At 39.9% G+C, this 24,184-nt stretch overlaps 1 protein-coding gene across 1 annotated transcript; it reads right to left on the reverse strand.

Annotated features, from left to right (window-relative positions):
- Nucleotides 1-335: 335 nt before the first annotated feature.
- On the reverse strand, nt 336-22,906 carry slc47a3 (solute carrier family 47 member 3). Its single transcript, XM_063016840.1, is given in 17 exon segments — nt 336-730; nt 1,877-1,919; nt 2,514-2,646; nt 2,648-2,829; nt 4,565-4,634; nt 5,602-5,677; nt 6,058-6,166; nt 6,254-6,321; nt 9,305-9,418; nt 11,312-11,409; nt 14,245-14,342; nt 14,416-14,460; nt 16,638-16,680; nt 16,761-16,909; nt 17,242-17,310; nt 17,626-17,727; nt 22,799-22,906. Coding segments are annotated over 17 exon segments (1,722 nt in total). The 3' UTR covers nt 336-515.
- Between the last annotated feature and the right edge of the window lie 1,278 nt (nt 22,907-24,184).

The following is a 24,184-nucleotide window of genomic DNA, read 5'->3' on the forward strand; positions in this document are numbered from 1 at the left end:
ATGACACCAGGGAGGGACAACGACACATTTGGGCACAATTTGGACATGTTCACTGTGGGGTGTACTCACTTATGTTGCCAGCTATTTAGACATTAATGGCTGTGTGTTGAGTTATTTTCAGAAGACAGTAAATCTACACTGCTATACAAGCTGTACACTGACTACTCTAAGTTATATCCAAGTTTCATGTCTATAGTGTTGTCCCATGAAAAGATATAATGAAATATTTGCAGAAATGTGAGGGGTGTACTCACTTTTGTGATACACTGTATATAAAGTAATGTAGCTAATCTAGACTTGGCTTCAGAACAGATGATCTAACTAATCAGCAGACCACATAGACCTAGAATAATTAAAAATACAGATATGCCCAAAATGCCCATAACCGCCCTTTAAACCTCAACTTTCTTGCAGGGCTTGTGGGCATCTGGTCACATTGCACCTTATGGCCATATTTTCCAGAGCTGGTTCATTGCATCTGGTTAATTAGCATGTCTAGTCCATCTGCTGTGTCTTTACCTCTTCACAGTAGCATGAATAACAAGCCCTACTGTCAAAATAGTAAGCATGGCTAATAAAGTCAGGCCACGGCGCACTAGCAGGGCCTTTAACGGTAGTGAATTTCCCACTGTACAGACATTGATCTCGGGTGGATTCCCTGTCAAAACCACTTTGTCGGAGTGTGAATGCCCTTCAGTTGGCTCCAAATCTTCGGCTTGCTCTACTGCAGCTGCTGACACAAGTTTAATGTTAGTATGGTGCAAGGTCTTCAAATATATTACAACCCCAAATCAGAAAAAGTTGGGACAGCATGGAAAATGCAAATGATAAAAAAAACATGTACACCTTACATTTACTTTGACTTTCATTTCATTGCAGACAGTATGAACCTGAGATATTTCATGTTTTGTCTGGTCAACTTCATTTGGCTGACACTTGGCTTTTGGACTTGTTGCTAATAACAGTCTGGATGGTCCTTTTCGTCTTTGGTCCGGAGCACATGATGTCCATTTTTTCCAAAAAACGACCTGGAATGCTGATTTATCTCACCACAAAACACGTTTCCACTGTGTGATGTTCCATCTTAGATGCCTCAGAGCCCAGAGAAGTCGACGCCGCTTCTGGACATGGTTAACATAAGGCTTCTTTTTTGTACAGTAAAGTTTTAAGTGGCATTTGTGCATGTAACTCTGTATTGTAGTGCCTGACAAAGGTTTGCCAAAGTAATCCCTCACCCATGTGGTTATATCAGCTATTGTTGAGTGGCGGCGGTTCTTGATGCAGTGCCGTCTGAGGGATCGAAGATCACGGGCGTTCAGCTTAAGCTTGCGCCCTTGGCCTTTACACACTGAAATTCCTTCCGGTTCCTTGAATGGTTTAATGATATTATGCACTGTAGAGGGAGAAATATGCAAATCCCTTCCAATCTTTCTTTGAGGTTCATTGTTTTTAAACATTTTAATCATTTTCTCACGCATTTGTTGACGAACTGTAGATCCTCTGATCATCTTTGCTCATCAAAGACTCAGCCTTTCCTGGATGCTGCTTTTGAACCAAACCATGATTACAATCACCTGTTGACATCACCTGTTTGGAATCACATCATTATTTAGTTTTTTCACCTCATTACTAGCCCTAAACTGCCTCCGTCCCAACTTTTTTTGGAATGTGTTGCAGGCCTGAAATGCAGGAATGGATGATTATTAACAAATGAAATTAAGTTCAGCAGACAAAACATGAAATATTTTGGGTTCAAACTGTCTGCAATCAAATAAAAGTCAAAGTAAATGTAAGGAACACTGCATTTTTATTTGCATTTTTCATACTGTCCCAACTTCTTCTGATTTGGGGTAGGATAAAATTGACAGATTCTTACAATTTTCTGTCCCGTTTGACTCCACTCCAGCTCTGACCTGTGCCTGTAACCAAGTCAATGTGTTGATATCACTTATTTAGGCAAGAAATTGAGGAGGGATGTTCACAAAGTAAAAAACACTATATACACACTCAATGCTAGGTATATAAAACAAATGAAATAAAACTAACTGTTCATAACTTTCTGCCAGTATGTCCCTAGGTCTGCCAAAAATCCCTAGCACAAAGTAAGGGGTTATGAATACATAGCTTGATGAGTGGAACTCCAGTGGCTGGCACAGGCTCCTAAATATCTTTCAAATGAACTGGAACAGGCCAGTTTTTTAACTGATTGGGCACATATTCCAGACATACACACTTCTAAACACCACAATACAATGTATTACTTTGTCAATTCTCAAACCTGTGCAGTTTAATGCACATACGGAGTGACAAAGCGGTAAAGTACACTAGCCCACTATTGCTGAGATCCAGGGATTCAGGGCTTGAATCTCAGCACTGGTATCAATTGGCTAATATCTAAGGAGAGGATGGCCAAAACACTCAAGCCACTAAAAGGTGCACTTGTCAGTAAGCTCTCAGTGCAGATCCAATGCCCAGATAACAATACAAGCGTTGCTTCTGTTTGCAGTTCTTACCTCCTCAGTGGCCTTCACCCAGTTTAGTTTTAATAGAAGCACTATAAAGAAAACTGCCTGAAAGAAGACAGAAATTAAAAGGCCCGTCCAAAGACCTATAAGAAACAAGAGAATCATAAATAAATGAGTAAACCATGCAATAAAAATAAACATAATCGAAGAAATGTAAAGATTTTTCTTTACCAAATATGCCCATTTTGGCGGCAAACATGAGAGATGCTCCAATAGGAAAGCCTATTCCATAAAATCCAATCAGGTTTCCGGCTGCTCCAAATTTTTGCTTCCCGAGAGCTTTAACGATACTCCCAGCAGCTGCCTGATTTGTAAAAGCACAAGTCAAGTGTTAAGACAAGTTAACTGCTGCTTACAATAATTCTGGATGGATTCATGGATGGAAGGAAGGAAGGGAAGGATTAAATGGAAAGGAGGGAGGGAGAAATGAAAGGAGGTAGTGAGGGAGAGAGGGATGGATGGATGGTTGGAGGTATGGATGGATGAAGGGAGGGAGAGAGGGATGGATGGAAAGAGGGGGAGAGGGATGGATGGCAGGAGGGAGAGAGGGATGATGGATGGAGGGAGGGATGGATAGATGGAAGGAGGGAGAGAGGGATGGATGGAGAGAGGGATGGATGGATGGATGGAAGGAGAAAGAGAGTGATGGATGGATGGATGGAGGGAGGGACGGATGGATGGATGGATGGCAGGAGGGACAGAGGGATGGATGGATGGATGGATGGATACATTAAACTTTGTCAGTGCTCAGTACAAAGCATTGAAATGTGATTAGCATTTATAAGAAGTGCTAGAAGTTATATTATGTGTTTTCTCCCATTGTCTCCCAATTAAGCATAGTCAATTTCTCTTCTGCTGCTGAGGATCCCTGTTTTTTTGCAGTCGATGGTGGGTCGATGGTGGGTATATTGCAGCTCACGCCTCCTCCAACCCATGCGCAGCCCTTAACGGAACCCTTTTCCACCCATGCACTTTGCACAGGCGCCTCTATCCGTCAGTCAGGGTCCTTACACAGCAATTATGCCTGCTAGATGGCGCCCAGCCAACCGGTGGCAACGCTGAGTTTCGAACCGAGGAGTTCAGAATCTCGTTGCTGGTGTGCTAGCGGAATATCCCGCTGTGCCACCTGGGCGACCAAGTTTTTTTTTTTTTTACCTTTAAGGTTTAAAATGGCAGTTGTAGCCTAGCAGTTATGGTACTGGACTAGTAATCTGAAGGTTGCTGATTCAAGACCCACAACTGACAGGTTGCCACTGTTGGGCCCTTGAGCAAGGCCCTTAACCCTCAATTGCTCAGACTGTTTCCTGTCACACTACTGTAAGTCGCTTTGGATAAAAGCGTCTGCTAAATGCCGAAAATGTCAATGTAAATGTAAATTATTTTAGTGTAAACATTACTTTTAAGAGAAGGGCACAGTCTTAAACTAAAGCAAAAGAAAAACACAACAGCAACATTTTCTTTCTAATTAAGACCACTCATTTAAATCATTAAAAACAGACATGCACTATATGGCCAAATGTATGTGTACCACCATTCTTATAATTTAATTTAGGTTTTTAGCCTTACCCAACAGGTGTATAAAATCAATTCTGTTAATTTATGGTATCAACTTGTTTTGCCTTTGGTGTTCTTTAAAAGAAAGATCCACAAAGACATTGGTGTTGGGTGTGGAAAAACTCCAGAGTTAACCCCCAATGAATCGCTTTGGAATGAATTCGCATCAATTGTGAGCCTGGCCTCACAAAAGCTCTTCTCACTGAAGTGGCACAAACTCCCACAGGCACATTTAAAAAGCCTTTTACAGAAGAGTGGTGGCTATTATAGCATACAGTACCTTCTTAAAAGGCATATTCACGTTGCATTCTATGCAATGTTAGCTTTTGTTTGAAGGTAATAAATGAATATACTAGTACAAAAGCCTTCTCATCTCAGCAAGGACATTATTTTTCTTTACATGTTTAGTATCACTGTAATTGCAAAATACATCACATATCTTTTAATTAAGAGTTTAAATATGAACAGCTTTGCTGAGGACTTACTGCTGTTGCATCAAGCAGGTGAAATGGGGCATAGAGGACCATAACTGTACTGACTCTCTCTCTGATCTGTCTATAGGACAAAAGGATAAATGTTACCTGTTGGTAAATGTGGTCCATCACTGTCAATATTTAAGTTTAACATGTCAAATATTGTAAACCAATATTGCATTAATCATGTATATGAAACCCATTATTAAATTATGTGACCATAAATATGTTAATGAGATTATCTCAGCTGGTCCAAAAGACAGTGAAAACATTTTGTGGTCAGCAAGTCCACAGTTTAGCTTGTTTTTTTTTGTTTTTGTTTTTTTGGGGGGGGGGACGGATGGACGGACATCAACTTTCAAGATGAAACTTGGACCATCCAGACATCTGTCATGATATGGGGGTGCATCATGGGCAAATATTTTACTTGCACAACTGCAACAGTTAGTGTCCTGTGTTCCCACTCCATTACAATTCTCATTAATATAACATATATTGGAAGTCAGGGGTAAACATGGCATGTCCCAACTTTTCTAGATGTGTTGAATGAAGTTAATCAGTAAAAACATTGATTTATTTATTAGGATTTTAAAGTCATGTTTTACACACTTTGGTTACATTTATGACAGTTACTCATCACACAAGATTCATCATGTTTAATGTCAAACACAGTCATGGACAATTTTGTATCTCCAATGAACTTCACTTGCATGTCTATGGACTGTGGGAGGAAACCAGAGCTGCCAGAGGAAACCCACACAGACACAGGGAGAAAAACCAGGACCTTCTTGGTGTGAGGCAACAGTGCTACCCACCGAGCTATCGTGCCACCCTCTCCCAAACCATTAAATGTGTTGAATGTGATTGATCAGTAAAAACACTGAAAATCTTTCCTTTTTACTGTTGTCAGTTAAATAAATAGTCAAAAGAGGTAAAAAAAAAATAAAAAAATCACAGATTCTTCTTTTAATGTGTTTTTCAAAATGTCCCAACTTTTCTGGAAATGGGGTTTGTATTTACTCAATAATGAGTCATTATATAAAACTTACTCATCATTTGAGAAGATGTAAGAAATGACATCTTTGGAACAGCCGATGACAATCGCCAAGCACACAGAGACTGAAACTACATACAAAGTTCATAAATCAGGCTTTGAAGTATAATCTACGTTAAAACAATATACCTGACATCAAATATATAGCCAAAAGTATGTGGTCGCCTAACTCACAGCTTTATTTCAGTGTATTTTATGGTGTTCATTAAGTTCATGGTGTTTTATTTGTAGGATTGTTCAATTTTATTCCGAGTGTTAAAAGATTCACAGAATCTGATAAAATGGACAGTGAGTGTAGAAACGAGGAGGTGGTTTTAATGTTATGCCTGATCAGTGTATATTTACATATTTTGGTCATATAGTGTCCAGGTTTTCTCAAATACACTAAGAAGATGCTGTTGCATAGCAAAACAAACAGCTTGACACGATCACAATGTGATTTCAAAAGTACCTGCACAGGCTATGGAGAGCTTGGCTGACAGCTTAGCGAGGGTGGTGTCTCCAGCCCCTAGAGCATTTCCAACTCTTACAGCGCCTGCAGCACTAAATCCTATTGGAAACTGATAAAAAGTTCATTTTATGTATAATATTCAATTTAATTTAATTTATTTATTATTATAAAAGAACCATAAAACTTCAGTACTTACCATATATGCAATACTTGCCAATTCAAGAAGAACTGACTGGGATCCAAGTTCAACCTCACTTATTAAACCTGCCACAAAAACAAAGACAGTCAGTTATGTTATTGTAAGATACATACATTGATCAGCCATAACAATAAAACCACCTCCTTGTTTCTACACTCACTGTTCATTTTATCAGCTCCACTTACCATATAGAAGCACTTTGAAGTTCTACAATTACTGACTGTAGTCCATCTGTGTCTCTACATACTGTTTTAACCTGTTATTATTAACCGGTATTATTTAGATGGTGGATCATTCTCAGCACTGCATTGACACTGACATGGTGGTGGTGTGTTAGTGTGTGTTGTGCTGGTATGAGTGGATCAGACACAGCAGTGCTGCTGGAATTTTTAAATACCGTGTCCACTCAGTGTCCACTCTATTAGGCAATCCTACCTAGTTGGTCCACCTTGTAGATGTAAAGTCAGAGACCATCGCTCATCTATTGCTGCTGTTTGAGTTGGTCATCTTCAAGACCTTCATCAGTGGTCACAGGACGCTGCCCACGGGGCGCTGTTGGCTGGGTATTTTTGGTTGGTGGACTATTCTCAGTCCAGCAGTGACAGTGAGGTATTTAAAAACTTGTAGTGGCAAAAAATGCTTTTCCACGATAATAACCAGACCAGACCAGTTTGCCTTAGGAATTAAGAATACCCTTTATTCTTAAGAATGTAACGCCAGCGGGAAGGTTTCAGAACAAATCTGACCAGACCTTCCCCATACTGTTAACACTTGTGTCTTTTATAGTTTAGGAAACACCTTTCAACATGAAAATCCATACAGTTCGTATCCCATTGGCTAATTCCCAATTGGCTAATGCATTGTTCAAAAGAATCAAGAGACCCCCCAGGGTGAAACAGATGTAAAACTTTAGAGACGAGCCCATTTGTAAATTCCAGACCCCCCCATGAGTGAATCCTGTTCCTGGTGTTATCTTCCAGTCTTAAACCTCAGTTGTAAACCATCTGTTAGTTCCTAAATGACCCCATACACATCACAAAAATTACAACAATCTAAAATAACACAAGTTAATACAAACATATATACAGTGTATCACAAAAGTGAGTACACCCCTCACATTTCTGCAAATATTTCATTATATCTTTTCATGGGACAACACTATAGACATGAAACTTGGATATAACTTAGAGTAGTCAGTGTACAGCTTGTATAGCAGTGTAGATTTACTGTCTTCTGAAAATAACTCAACACACAGCCATTAATGTCTAAATGGCTGGCAACATAAGTGAGTACACCCCACAGTAAACATGTCCAAATTGTGCCCAAAGTGTCAATATTTTGTGTGACCACCATTATTATCCAGCACTGCCTTAACCCTCCTGGGCATGGAATTCACCAGAGCTGCACAGGTTGCTACTGGAATCCTCTTCCACTCCTCCATGATGACATCACGGAGCTGGTGGATGTTAGACACCTTGAACTCCTCCACCTTCCACTTGAGGATGCGCCACAGGTGCTCAATTGGGTTTAGTCCATCACCTTTACCTTCAGCTTCCTCAGCAAGGCAGTTGTCATCTTGGAGGTTGTGTTTGGGGTCGTTATTCTGTTTGAAAACTGCCATGAGTTTTCGAAGGGAGGGGATCATGCTCTGTTTCAGAATGTCACAGTACATGTTGGAATTCATGTTTCCCTCAATGAACTGCAGCTCCCCAGTGCCAGCAACACTCATGCAGCCCAAGACCATGATGCTACCACCACCATGCTTGACTGTAGGCAAGATACAGTTGTCTTGGTACTTCTCACCAGGGCGCCGCCACACATGCTGGACACCATCTGAGCCAAACAAGTTTATCTTGGTCTCGTCAGACCACAGGGCATTCCAGTAATCCATGTTCTTGGACTGCTTGTCTTCAGCAAACTGTTTGCGGGCTTTCTTGTGCGTCAGCTTCCTTCTGGGATGACGACCATGCAGACCGAGTTGATGCAGTGTGCGGCGTATGGTCTGAGCACTGACAGGCTGACCTCCCACGTCTTCAACCTCTGCAGCAATGCTGGCAGCACTCATGTGTCTATTTTTTAAAGCCAACCTCTGGATATGACGCCGAACACGTGGACTCAACTTCTTTGGTCGACCCTGGCAAAGCCTGTTCCGAGTGGAACCTGTCCTGGAAAACTGCTGTATGACCTTGGCCACCATGCTGTAGCTCAGTTTCAGGGTGTTAGCAATCTTCTTATAGCCCAGGCCATCTTTGTGGAGAGCAACAATTCTATTTCTCACATCCTCAGAGAGTTCTTTGCCATGAGGTGCCATGTTGAATATCCAGTGGCCAGTATGAGAGAATTGTACCCAAAACACCAAATGTAACAGCCCTGCTCCCCATTTACACCTGGGACCTTGACACATGACACCAGGGAGGGACAACGACACATTTGGGCACAATTTGGACATGTTCACTGTGGGGTTTACTCACTTATGTTGCCAGCTATTTAGACATTAATGGCTGTGTGTTGAGTTATTTTCAGAAGACAGTAAATCTACACTGCTATACAAGCTGTACACTGACTACTCTAAGTTATATCCAAGTTTCATGTCTATAGTGTTGTCCCATGAAAAGATATAATGAAATATTTGCAGAAATGTGAGAGGTGTACTGACTTTTGTGATACACTGTATATATATATATATATATATACGTATATATACACAAATTATTATATACATCAAATCCCACCACAAACTCGAGCAGTGCTGCTGTGTCTGATCCACTCATACCAGCACAACACACACTAACTCACCACCACCATGTCAGTGTCACTGCAGTACTAAGAATGATTCACCACCTAAATAATACCTGCTCTGTCGTGGTCCTGGGAGAGTCCTGACTGAATTGTAGAACTACAAAGTGCTTTTATATGGTAAGTAGAGCTGATAAAATGGACAGTGAGTGTAGAAACAAGGAGGTGGTTTTAATGTTATGGCTAATCGATGTATTTGAGCTTAAAATAAATTAGAATAAATAAAATCATTATTAGAAGTTGAACTCTAACCAGCCAAAAATCCTCCAAGCTCATAGGTCCACCATTCCGCACACAGCATTAACATGCCTGGAATACCAAGATGTAAAAAGGTATCCCACTCCTGTAGACAATCCATGGACCACCCTGCACAGGAGGACAGAGAGTTGACTTCAATACAACAAGCTTATGTGATTTAATACAGTCTATTTCAACTATTTATATATATTTTTTTAAATACTTAAGCAAAGGGAGAGGGGGTTGAATATTTCTATGGCTATTAAGTCTTTACACAACCCCAAATCAGAAAAAGCTGGGACAGTATGGAAAATGCAAATAAAATAAAATGCAGTGTTCCTTACATTTACTTTACATTTTATTCGATTGCAGACAGTTTGAATCCAAGATATTTCATGTTTTGCCAGCTCAACTTCATTTCATTTGTTAATGTACATCCATTCCTGCATTTCAGGCCTGCAACACATTCCGAAAAAAAGTTGGGACGGGGGCAGTTTAGGGCTAGTAATGAGGTGAAAATACTAAATATTGATGTGATTCCAAACAGGTGATGTCAACAGGTGATTGTAATCATGGTTTGCTACAAAAACAGCATCCAGGAAAGACTGAGCCTTTAATGAGCAAAGACGATCAGAGGATCTCCAGTATGTCCACAAATGCTTAAGAAATATATTGAAATGTTTAAAAACAATAAACCTCAAAGAAAGATTGGAAGGGATTTGCATTTTTCTCCCTCTACAGTGCATGATATCATTAAACGATTCAGAGAATCGGGAGGAATATCAGTGCGTAAAGGCCAAGGGCGCAAGCTAAAGCTGAACGCCCGTGATCTTCGATCCCTCAGACGGCACTGCATCAAGAACCGCCACTCAACAATAGCTGATATAACCACATGGGTGAGGGATTACTTTGTCAAACCTTTGTCAAGCTCTACAATACAGAGTTACATGCACAAATGCCACTTAAAGCTTTACTGTGCAAAAAAGAAGCCTTATGTTAACCATGTCCAGAAGCGGTGTTGACCTCTCTGGGTTTAGAGGATTTAGGATGGACCATCACACAGTGAAAATGTGTTTTGTGGTCAGATGAATCAGCATTCCAGGTCTTTGTTTGGAAAAAATGGACGGCATGTGCTCTGGACCAAAAACGAAAAGGACCATCCAGACTGTTATCAACAACAAGTCCAAAAGCCAGGGTCTGTCATGGTATGTGGCTGTGTCAGTGCCGTTGGCAAAGGTCATTTACACTTCTGTGATGGCAGCATTAATACAGAAAAGTACATTGAGATCTTAGAGAAACATATGCTGCCTTCAAGACGTCATCTTCTCCAGGGACGTCCATGCATTTTTCAACAAGATAATGCAAAACCACATGCTGCACACATTACAAAGGCATGGCTGCAGAAGAAGAGGGTACGGGTACTGTACTGACCTGCCTGCAGTCCTGACCTGTCCCCAATAGAGAATGTGTGGAGAATTTTGAAACGAAAAATGCGACAACGACGACCCTGTACTGTTGCACATCTTAAGACGTGTTTGCAGGAAGAATGGGACAAAATAAAAGCTGAAACACTAAATCACTTGGTATCCTCGGTGCCAAAACGTCTTTTAAGTGTGGTGAAAAGGAATGGAACGTTACAAAGTGGTAAATGCTTTACTGTCCCAACTTTTTTTGGAATGTGTTGCAGGCCTGAAATGCAGGAATGGATGTTTATTAATAAATGAAATGAAGTTGAGCAGATAAAACATGAAATATCTCATCCTGTCTGCAATCAAATAAAAGTCAAAGTAAATGTACACTATTCCATTGACAGATGAGGGTGCAGTTTAAGACTGCAAAAAAAAATTAAGAACTACTAGTTCTTACTAGAACTACTACTTTGTTGCATGTATAATTCAAGACATTTTGTTTAGGACAGCTGGATGAATATTATACAAAAGAAACCATTATTTTAGGGTTAATTAGAATGGTACTTTACTTGGCAAACATGATCAGTCAGCATTTAGCATGTTGTGAACTCACCGTTCCAGGTATCTTTGTGAAGACCTTTCCACCGGATGTAGATGAACAGTAGTATAGCCATGCTATACTGTGAGACAGCATTAGCAGCTGCTGAGCCACTGTAGATTAAACACATAAGTGCATTTTTCAACATTTAATAGTGCATTTACACATTTGTTTAGACTTTTATTTTATTTGGCAACCCTGGCCAAATAACAGATTTTTTTTCTCTCTTTTTCTCCAATTTTCTCCCCTAATCTAGTCGTATCCAATTACCCTGATTGTGTTACGCTTCACCTCTACCGATACAACCCTCCACTGCTGACTGAGGAGCTTCGCAACTGACACACGTCCCCTCCAAAACATGTGCAGTACCGACTGCATCTTTTCACTTGCACAAGGTGAGTTCATATGCGGATCAGCCTTGTGCACGGAGAGCCACACCCTGATCAGCATTATTCCCCAACTTTGCACAGGTGCCATCAAACAGCCAGCAGAGGTCGTAATTGCACCAGTTATTAGGGAACACTGGTCCGGCTTGTGAAATAAAGTAAACTCAACCTCTTAAATAATAAAAACAATTGTTTGCTGATTGGAAAGACAAAGCAAAAGCCCTATAGGACAGCAAGATTTAGCTGACACAGAACTTGAAAGAGACCTTAAAAAGAAACATCACCTGCTATCACGTCACAAAACACAATGTCTAGTTTGTTATTCAATCTGTAGATAAGGCACATGCCTTTTGGACAATAAACCTCTTGCATAACATGGTATGACGCATGTCCGCATTCCGAACTTCACCTATGTTTACTTCCGGCTAGAGCTTGCTACACATCTAGACATCTAATCTCTTTACCTTTTACAGAAGTTTCTATCAATTTTAAACATGGTGTTATTTATATTTATCATTATCACAGTGTATTTTAAAGCCTTCACTGTTGTTAATAATGTTTTATATATATACAGTGTATCCCAAAAGTGAGTACACCCCTCACATTTCTGCAGATATTTAAGTATATCTTTTCATGGGACAACACTGACAAAATGACACTTTGACACAATGAAAAGTAGTCTGTGTGCAGCTTATATAACAGTGTAAATTTATTCTTCCCTCAAAATAACTCAATATACAGCCATTAATGTCTAAACCACCGGCAACAAAAGTGAGTACACCCCTAAGAGACTACACCCCTAAATGTCCAAATTGAGCACTGCTTGTCATTTTCCCTCCAAAATGTCATGTGATTTGTTAGTCTTACTAGGTCTCAGGTGTGCATAGGGAGCAGGTGTGTTCAATTTAGTAGTACAGCTCTCACACTCTCTCATACTGGTCACTGAAAGTTCCAACATGGCACCTCATGGCAAAGAACTCTCTGAGGATCTTAAAAGACGAATTGTTGCGCTACATGAAGATGGCCAAGGCTACAAGAAGATTGCCAACACCCTGAAACTGAGCTACAGCACAGTGGCCAAGATCATTGAGTGCACGTGCTCAGCGTCACATCCAACTGCTGTCTTTGAAAGATAGGCGCAGGAGTGCTGTCAGCATTGCTGCAGAGATTGAAAAGGTGGGGGGTCAGCCTGTCAGTGCTCAGACCATACGCCGCACACTACATCAAATTGGTCTACATGGCTGTCACCCCAGAAGGAAGCCTCTTCTGAAGTCTCTACACAAGAAAGCCCGCAAACAGTTTGCTGAAGACATGTCAACAAAGGACATGGATTACTGGAACCATGTCCTATGGTCTGATGAGACCAAGATTAATTTGTTTGGTTCAGATGGTCCCAAGCATGTGTGGCGGCAATCAGGTGAGGAGTACAAAGATAAGTGTGTCATGCCTACAGTCAAGCATGGTGGTGGGAATGCCATGGTCTGGGGCTGCATGAGTGCAGCAGGTGTTGGGGAGTTACATTTCATTGAGGGACACATGAACTCCAATATGTACTGTGAAATACTGAAGCAGAGCATGATCCCCTCCCTCCAGAAACTGGGTCGCAGGTCAGTGTTCCAGCATGATAATGACCCCAAACACACCTCTAAGACGACCACTGCTTTATTGAAGAGGCTGAGGGTAAAGGTGATGGACTGGCCAAGCATGTCTCCAGACCTAAACCCAATAGAACATCTTTGGGGCATCCTCAAGCGGAAGGTGGAGGAGCGCAAAGTCTCGAATATCCGCCAGCTCCGTGATGTCGTCATGGAGGAGTGGAAAAGCATTCCAGTGGCAACCTGTGAAGCTCTGGTAAACTCCATGCCCAGGAGAGTTAAGGCAGTTCTGGGAAATAATGGTGGCCACACAAAATATTGACACTTCAGGAACTTTCACTAAGGGGTGTACTCACTTTTGTTGCCGGTGGTTTAGACATTAATGGCTGTATATTGAGTTACTTTGAGGGAAGAATAAATTTACACTGTTATATAAGCTGCACACAGACTACTTTTCATTGTGTCAAAGTGTCATTTTGTCAGTGTTGTCCCATGAAAAGATATACTTAAATATCTGCAGAAATGTGAGGGGTGTACTCACTTTTGTGATACACTGTATGTGTATATACACATTATTCCCAGACTCTGTGCAGATATATATATATATATATATATATATATATCTGCACAGAGTCTGGGAATAATGTGTGATTAGGATGTGACTCTGTACACAAAGCTAGTCCACATATGAACTCTCCTCATGCAGGTGAAAAGATGCAGTTGGCTACTTCACACATGTCAGAGGGGGTGTGAGTTATTATGGCTCTCCTCAGTCAGGATTGGAGGTCAACATCAGTAAAGAGAAAGCATAATGCAATCAGGTAATTGGATATGACTAGATTGGGAGAAATTTGGGGGAAAATTGGAAAAAAAAAGTGCTGATGTAGGATGTTTACATATTGGGTTATGGGATAGTTACACATTCTTTCTAGTTAATCACATTAAAAAACAGATAGTCTGTACTCACGCAACACCAAGACCCAGAACAAAGATGAGGATGTAGTTGATTAAGGCGTTAAGCACATTGGCTATAACACCAGTGATGACCAGGGGCCAAATAATTCCCTGGAACGAGATGCTTCATTAAAATACATTTTAAACAATGAAAACACTGCATATTTGTAAATTATTTGCTTACTTGATTTTGCAGATATGTTGACTCGATGGCAAATGTGAATATTGCCTATGAGAACATAAACAAAAATACTTTAATAACATATCTAACATATAATCTACCTTTCAAGTTCAGCATGTTTTATTGGGACAAATTCAAATTGAACGTGAGTCCATATCATGGGTCAAGAAAAGGCAGGTGGACCTTTTACAGGTATATCCATGATCATGAATCCAAACAACAGGCAATAGTCTAAACCAGAAGAAGATAAATTTAACGCTTTGTAGTGTGTGTATTAACATCAATGTTCAGCAAAGAAGTAACAGTACAAGAGGTACTTATATACAGACAAATTACTGAGGAAACTCAAAACAGACAGGGACAATAGACCAATAATCAAATCACAAAGGGCACTAACAGGGAAAGGAAACAGAAAGAATCAATAAAACACACCAAACATGGAGAGTCATCATAAAAATTGCTGCACCATAGGGGGGATGTAACAGTGACTAATTCACTCGACAGGGAAAAAAAAGTCTGTGAACACCTGGATTTCTTCAACAATTACTAATAAACTGTAGTACAATACTCCAATAATACAATGCTGGAGCATCTCAGTGGATGCCTGTGCAGTCCACTGACCCCCTCTTCCCATACTTCAGTGGATTTCTCATGCATGGAGAGTCATGCACTGATCTCTGCATTCCTGCACTTCTGTATAGGTTAATCAGGGTCCTTATACAGCATCAAAGACCCCATCCCCTTTTTAGTCTGGTATTTTGCCACCCAACAGTGTAGTGGCCAATTTTTGTCTGCTGCAGGCACTGCCAATTGTGCCTGCTAGGGGTCGCCAAGCCGACCGGCAGCAGAGCTGAGATTCGAACTGCACTCGCAAAATATCTCGCTGTGCCACCTTTTTTTTGTCCCTTATAATTAGGAGTTGCCATAGCAGATCACTTTGAAGCAAATACAGTGGTACTTTGTAACTTGACGCCCCCTAAACTCAACATCTTTGAAACTCTGAACTCTGTACCCTGGAATTCAGCGGTTCCCTTACACTCAAAGTGTTTAGCTTTTTTATTTATTTATTTAATTTCAAATTAACAATGAACGCTTTGTTCAGCTTGGCTTGAGCGGTTCTGTAAAACGCCATCAAAGTGCGAATATGAAACGAATCTGCATTTGTGTGGAATAACCGTCAAATTCACTTTAAAGGCGTCCATATGTATCTGTGTTTAGCTGGATTTTTCTCACTGTTTCACTTTTAAACTTGTGTTATAGCTCGGGGCTATAACACAAGTTTATCGTAAAAAAAAAGCCTAATGTGACTTAATGTACTAAAAGAACGACATAGAAAACTAAATCTGTCTTAATTATTACTGCTAATAAGTTCTCTCCACTAATGAAATTCCTCGCTCGTTGTTTTAATACAGTAAGTCACGTTAAGTTCTGTGCACCAGCACACTCCAAAGGAAATAAAGGCACAGCCAGCGCAAAAGCGGTTTTGTCACTTCTCATGTGAATTACTGAGCTTGCTAAGGAATACGGTATTCCAAGATCAAGCAACTTCACAATTAAGAAGCATAAAAAATCTATAAAAAAAAGTAAAGAGGTAAAGTGGAGGTTTTGTTATTTTCAGTGTAAGTGTTAAAAACAACCCCATTATTTTACATTAGCCTAAAATATATGCAGTTCCATGGGACCATGGGAACGCATTAACAGGTTTCCCATACATCCTTAGGGAAAAAAATTTACCTAATTTGGTGCAGTTTTATGCCAGATGCCCTTCCTGACACAACCCTCTTTACACCCAGAACACAACTAAAAAAATATTCAATTTTTACTAGTTTATTTTAGGACATTGTCTTATTGCATAATCCAACTTCCATTAATGTTAAGGGGAAAGTGAATTTCTGTAAATTTTTCTGGTAAAATTCTGTAATTTAATTATTTATTCATTATTTTATATGTTTATTTAATTATTTTGAACTTTTTTTTGCCTTGATCCAGCAAATTTACCTCAACCATAGTGCAACCTTCACCACACTTCACACCTGTAATGAAGTCGTGGTGTTCATGTTCACAGAATAATAATGAAACACAAAGTGTTCTGCAAGTTCTATAAATTTGGCTGTCACTCTAGGGGCCTCTTTACTATTTCATACTTATTCACTTTTTCTTGAAACTGTATCTACATACAAAACAAATGAATATAACTTTAATACAGTGTGTATTGTGGTACATACTGGAAGGGCAGGCATATTGATCTTCACATACATCTGAGAAAGTCTGAAACAGACATATAAATATCATTATACATTACACACATTACTGTTCATGCGTAAAAAAGTGCCAAAAAATGTATCAACCTGGCAACCTCAGGACTCTGCTTCACAGCCAGCAATATTGTCTCTGTGTTGATTAAAATGGCCCAACATGGGAAACAAGCCAAGAATAAGATAAGTAATCCCCTCTGGACAATCACACCAATTCGCTGCAGGTTTCCACTTCCATAAGTCTGTCGTGCATCATTTAACAGAGTAACACAGGTTTATTAATAGTGATAAAACGTGAGCAACTGAAGCTAAAACATGCATAATGTTGGGGACTCGATTTGTCTTGAGTGGCATAAAAAAGTTCACAGAACATCACAAACAATGCCATAGATTTATCGTCCAGAATCCAAGACAGCATAACTGGCAATACCCACTTACTACAAATTTACATGCTTCTGTGAACTCATGTATACTTGATAATTTTCCTTTGATTTGGTTCGTTCTCATTTTAAGGTCAAATCTGCAGTTGTATTGGATGAGCAGGTAAAAAATGGCTATGGTGGAAGTGATTTACCTGAGATATTAATGTGGCACAGGCTGATGACAAACCCCAGCCCACTGCAACTCCTGCAACATTAAAAACCTGCAAATATAAAAATATAGAACATGTGTCAAATGATCTCCCTGCTGATGAATATACCACACTGACCTACACAAGCCATGGTAACTGGCACAAGTGTTGGAACATGAACATAAATAGTTACACCTTTTAATATATACTTACATTTACATTTTCAGCATTTAGCAGACGCTTTTGTCCAAAGCAACTTACATTATTGGAATTTAGAGTGTTATTCATTATTCATTTCATGCACATATTACTATAAAACAAGGTGTTGAGATGAATGGATGGTAAGAAAATAACAAATCAAACTGTAAACATGCTTCTGAAACTCACAGCTACAGCTAGAGCCACTCCGTCCAACTCCGTCCTCCCCAGATGTCCACAGAACACAGAACTGATAAAACCTATCAAGTAGACCATGATGTAGGACAGAAACTAGAGAGAGAAAAAAGGAGGCTGTTATTGCTAAGTATAGACAGATACACTTAGATACATAGATTGATGGACAAAGATAGCTAGATAACTTACACACCAGCAACAAAATTATACATTATACAGAAATCAGTTACAGTTATTATACAGAAATAATAAGGTCAAATATAGTACTGTAGTATTTCCTCCAACTTTGCTGTAACAGTTTGGGGAGTGCGTTTCATTGTTCCATCATGACTGTAGACGGTTTTCCATCCACCAACTTTTTGCAAATTTTGAAAATGCGCATTAAAAAACCTGAATGGAAAAACTCAAAATTGGAAAAAAGACCCAAATATCGCAAAAAAAGTTTTCACGCTTGCACGAGGTGGAAAAGTTAGAATATCGCATCGCCGAAATGCGAAAAAAGGGGATGGAAACGGGTTTTGCGAATAAACGACGACGTTTACTGCTGGAGGGAGGATTGGATTGTGTGTACCATCCAGTGCACCGTACACCTGTGGTATGTGGTGCGCTGCATAATTACGCTGTGCTGTCTTCTGCCTCCTGCGCATTTGGTAATACGACGTAATGTTTCATTAGTTTTGATGTTATTGCTTGGCATACAGCGTATACACTACGGTGAACTGTTGTTCCGCTTACGCCGAACGTCTCACCCACTACCCTGTACTCCGCACAAGTGGCCAGCTTGTACAAGGTACAATAGCAATCCTCTTTTCAGTTGGCACGGGTGTAAACTTTTGGCTCTACAGATGACCCGATCACGGTGCATAGCTTATCAAAGGGTGATTTTGACATTCTGAAATTCTTGATCCAAAGCTCATCTGAAAAATGGTTCTGCACAATGTGCTCCCAAAATTGTTTAGTGCGTTTACGTTCCCAGATGCGAGGTGAACGTCGCCGTGGCATGGAGATTTGAGCCCACATTAGATGGGCCATTGCTCGTTCTGCCCGACGTCTCTTATGCCAAGTTCACACTACACGATTTTTGGGCAGATTTCGCTCAGCGACTGGTCGGCGCTAGATTTACCGGCTCGGGAGCAACTCGGCGTTCGCTCGGCGATCAAAACTCAGCACTCAGTCGCCATGTGTGAACTACTCAACAACTCCATCCAACCGGCTCGCCGGCATGTCAGAGATCTCAGTTGCACGTCTGGCAATGAGTGCTGTGTCGAACAGCCAATGAGAACGCAAGATACGGTGTGAGGGGAAACGCAAGAGAGGAGTGTAAACAGGTGGGACAGGGGGATAATATAGTTTATATCAGAATACACCGGCACACACACGTTTTACAGTATTTCTGACTGTAACGCTGCATTGCAAAAATATTAATTAACCTCCAACTTACTATAGAACAATCCATACTGTTCGTGTTGCCAAATCCACTCAGATTCATTTATTTTTCCTCCTTGATTTTACGCTGCACATCAGCGCACAAACACTTTAATCACTTGCTACTTGTTGACGTGCATTTTTGGACGTGGTATCATTAAACCCCTCGTCACTTCTCGCGTTCGTTTTCGTGACAAAACGTAGTTTGGGAGATCAGAGAGGCTCGCCTGTGATTTCAGTTGGTGATAGGTCGTGTAGTGTGAAACCCCCTATCGCCGATCAGTCGTGTAGTGTGAAATATACACCGACTGAAAGACTCCCGAGTGCAAAAGATTCAGTCGTGTAGTGTGAACTGTACAGCGACCCGACAAATCAGAAGGTCGTGTAGTGTGAACTTGGCATTAGCTGCAAACAACATAACCATAAAAAGATGGCAAATGGTTGTAAATATAATTCTACTTAAAGCAAAAACCGAATTAAATCTCTCCATCTTGCTCGTTTCTCTGCAGCGCGTTGACACGTCACTTAAAGGTTTTTTCGCATAACTGTAGTTGATGGAAACGCAACATTTTTCGCTTTTTTTCTGCCAATATTTTGTAAATGTGCATAACACTTGCAAAACGTTTGGATGGAAACCCGGTTTGTGACCCTGTGCTCAGTGGTTCAGGTACTGGACCAGTAATCGTGAGGTTGCTGGTTCAGGCCTCACATCTTACCATTGCTGGTCACTTGAACAAGGCTCTTAACCCACAACTTGCATGGATTGTATACCATCACAAAATTCGCTTTGGATAAAAATATCCACTAAACGGCGTAAAATGGAAATGTGAAGGTATGGTTTGGTGAGTTTGGTGTGAAACAACAAAGCCAGTGGCTTCACTGTCACAAAAGACCATAAACCTATCAACTCAACTCAAATACATAGGTTGATGCCAGCATGTAAATATGACATTTTCACAAAAATGAATGTTACAAATGTAACATTCTGAATGTTACCAATTTTTCAAAGGTGTTCACAGGGCACATGTACAGTGTGTGCTACTTTTTAGCAGAGGAGTGTAGGCATGAAGATGACTGATGCAGTTTTGTTCACTGTGTAACTGTTACGTTAACTGTTAATCTTCAGGTTGTTCTGTAACTTTTGAATGACTGCTGGTCTTTCATACCTTTCTTATCATTAGAGCATGTTGTAATATTTTATTGGGTGACAATTAAATTCACGGCATTTAGCATACGCTTTGATCTATAGAATACGGCACTTGTCACTAGATAGACAGACAGACAGACAGACAGACAGACAGACAGACAGACAGACAGAGTTAATTAAATGCCCAATTAATGCACTGGACTAGTGATCAGAAGGTTGCTGGTTTAAGGTGTTTGCTATGGTTTTGTAGCTGTTTGATCATTTTATCCATGTGAGCTTTAGAAAGCCTCTTAACCTTTGCCAATACTTCTATTACGTAAAATTTTCCCAATCACTGGCAATATCTTAATGATAAAACTAGGTATGGTGCTAGCCAAAAGAATGAGACCACTGGAAAAATGTTTTATTTATATTATAACAAATCATATAATCAGCCATAACATTAAAACCACCTCCTTGTTTCTACACTCACTGTCCATTTTATCAGCTCCACTTACCATATAGAAGCACTTTGTAGTTCTACAACAATTGACTGTAGTCCGTCTGTTTCTCTACATACTTTTATAACCTGTTTTCACCCTGTTCTTCAATGGTCAGAACCCCCACAGAACCACCAGAGAGCAGGTATTATTTAGGCGGTGGATCATTTTCAGCACTGCAGTGACACTGACATGGTGGTGGTGTGTTAGTGTGTGTTGTGCTGGTATGAGTGGATCAGACACAGCAGCACTGCTGGAGTTTTTAAATACCGTGTCCACTCACTGTTCACTCTATCAGACACTCCTACCTAATTGGTCCACCTTGTAGGTGTAAAGTCAGAGACGATCGCTCATCTATTGCTGCTGTTTGAGTTGGTCATCTTCTAGATCTTCATCAGTGGTCACAGGACGCTGCCCACAGGGCGCTGTTGGCTGGATATATTTCTGGTTGGTGGACTATTCTCAGTCCAGCAGGGACAGTGAGGTGTTTAAAAACTCCAGCAGCGCTGCTGTGTCTTATCCACTCATACCAGCACAACACACACTAACACACCACCACCATGTCAGTGTCACTGCAGTGCTGAGAATGATCCACCACCCAAATAACACCTACTCTGTATTGGTCCTGGGAGAGTCCTGACCATTGAGGAACAGAATGAAAGGGGCTAACAAAGCATACAGAGAACCAGATGGACTACAGTCAGTAATTGTAGAACTTCAAAGTGCTTATATATGGTAAGTGGAGCTGATAAAATGGACAGTAAGTGTAGAGACAAGGAGGTGGTTTTAATGTTATGGCTGATTGGTGTATGTGCGTAGTTAAATCTTGTTCCACAGTCATGTTGGAACAGAAAATAAACTGTTGCCATGAAGTTAAAATGCCTACAGTTATTTTATGTAATTGGTTTAATATATTGGTTAACAAGTATTCACTATTCGAATGTTAGGAACATTAAGGAAATGTGCATATAAATCTTTGGTATAGGTTTTTATCTTGATATTTTGGTTTTTATTATTGTAATGTTTCCAACTTTTTCATGTAAAAACCCACAAAGGTGTAAGCACAATTTAATGTATTTTCCATCACTGACAGTGTACAGGGCGGCACGGTGGCTAAGTGGGTAGCACTGTCGCCTCACAGCAAGAAGGTCCTGGGTTCGAACCCCAGATGGGGCAGTCCGGGTCCTTTCTGTGTGGAGTTTGCATGTTCTCCCCGTATCCACGTGGGTTTCCTCCCATAGTCCAAAGACATACAAGTGAGGTGAACTGGAGATACTATATTGTCTATGACTGTGTTCGATATAACCTTGTGAACTGATGAATCTTGTGTAATGAGTAACTACCGTTCCTGTCATGAATGTAACCTAAGTGTAAAACATGACATTAAAATCCTAATAAACAAACAAACATTAGATTAAGTAATTACATTTTCAGTACAGTGGGCTACAATGTTTTGGGTATCAAAATAGTTAACCTTTTTTAATTAAATAAATAAGTATGCCTTGCCGTACACATTTATGACAAACAGAAGACACATAATTCAGTTTTTTTTTCATATGTTTGCTAGTCTGGTGCTTTAGAACCTCAGATGAGTTGAAACTTAATGCTGAGGATTAGATTTCACAAAACCACATGTTACTTTGAAACTAGTAAAGTAATACTGGAGTGTGGATTTACCCTGGTAATTTATTGCATTATATTTCACAAAGATGTACAGCCATGTCTCCATAACATGGAAACCTACAACATGTATTCAAAATAAATTTGTTTTTGATATAACATGCTAGAACTGGCAGGTTTTCTGATAGTTTAATGTGTCTATAATTTAATGTAGTGATACAGAATAAGAGAACTTGAAAGTTGTTTTGCAAAAAGCTCTTGAACGATTTCACATTTAATGTAAAACAAAGCTAAACAATACAGCCTTGCATTATTAATCACATTAAATAATTTGTTTATTAAATAAAAAAGAAAATGACAAGTCTAAAGTTCATTGCCTCACAAGTAGGAAGCTCGTGAACACTGCCCAGGGCTGACGGAAAAGGACTGTGTTTATACACTGATATTACACTAATATTCCACATATGTAAAATAGTAATCAAACACGCAGTCTTACCAGTGGCAAAGCTAGAGGAACCAGTTCCTTTAGTTCTGTTTTGAGGCCGATAGGTATAATACTGCGAACGCGTCTCAAACAAGACGTGTAACAGTTCGAATCAGCCATGTTGAAGCTTGTGTAGCGTTCAGTGTTAGTTTCACTATACTGCTGATCTGAACTGACCGACCTTTTCTATCCAAATACAATCGCTTTTATCAGCTGTAACTCCACCTCACTTAAATCATTTATCCCATTTATTATGACCAATATAATGTATGTTAATCTATTTAAACACTCCAGTTCAAATAACTTGTAACACTGACGATTGATACAATATTACAAAGTCTCTGTAGTTTAAAGTTTCTCAGTCCTCAGCAACAAGTCCAAAAGCAAGGCTCTGTCATGGTATGGGGGTGTGTCAGTGCCCTTGGCAAAGGTAATTAACACTTCTGTGATGGCAGCATTAATGCAGAAAAGTACATTGACATCTTAGAACAAAATATGCTGCCAGGGACGTCCATGCATTTTTCAACAAGACAATGCAAAACCACATGCTGCACACATTACAAAGGCATGGCTGTGGGGGTACGGGTGAGGGTACGGGTACTGGACTGGCCTGCCTGCAGTCCTGACCTGTCCTCAATAGAGAATGTGTGGAGAATTTTAAAACGAAAAATGCAACAACGACGACCCCGTAAGACGTGTTTGCAGGAGGAATGGGAGAAAATAAAACCTGAAACACTAAATCACTTGGTATCCTCGGTCCCAAATGTCTTTTAAGTGTGGTGAAAAGGAATGGCAACATTACAAAGTGGTAAATGCTTTACTGTCCTAACTTTTTTTGGAATGTGTTGCAGGCCTAAATTGGAGGAATGGATGTTTATTAATAAATGAAATTAAGTTGACCAGACAAAACATGAAATATCTCAGGGTTATACTGTCTGCAATGAAATAAGTGTCAAAGTAGATGTAAGAAACTCTGTGTTCTTTTTTATTATTTGCATTTTTCTGATTAGGGGTTGTAATTAAGTGTAGCCACACCACACCCATTGTTAACAGGTGTATAAAATGTAAAATCTAAAAAATGAAATGCCTTAGTGGTAACCTACAATATTTGGTTTATGTTACAAGAAACAAGTTAGAACTAGAAGGTAGGAGGCATTGTCCCTACTGTTATTGCAAAAATTATCCACTGTAATTCACTGTTTAGGACATATTTTTATGCCAGTGTTATTAAGGCTTCCTGGCCTAAACAATAAAAATTAATAATAATAATAATAATAATAATAATAATAATATGACATGTCATTTCATTATCTGACCACACGGTGGAGCTACATCCCTGCGTCTCATTAGAGTTAGTCCAAATAAAGACAATAAACTGGTTATAAAACGGATATACTG

The sequence above is a fragment of the Trichomycterus rosablanca genome, chromosome 20 (assembly GCF_030014385.1).
Source record: "Trichomycterus rosablanca isolate fTriRos1 chromosome 20, fTriRos1.hap1, whole genome shotgun sequence".
NCBI lineage: Eukaryota > Metazoa > Chordata > Actinopteri > Siluriformes > Trichomycteridae > Trichomycterus > Trichomycterus rosablanca.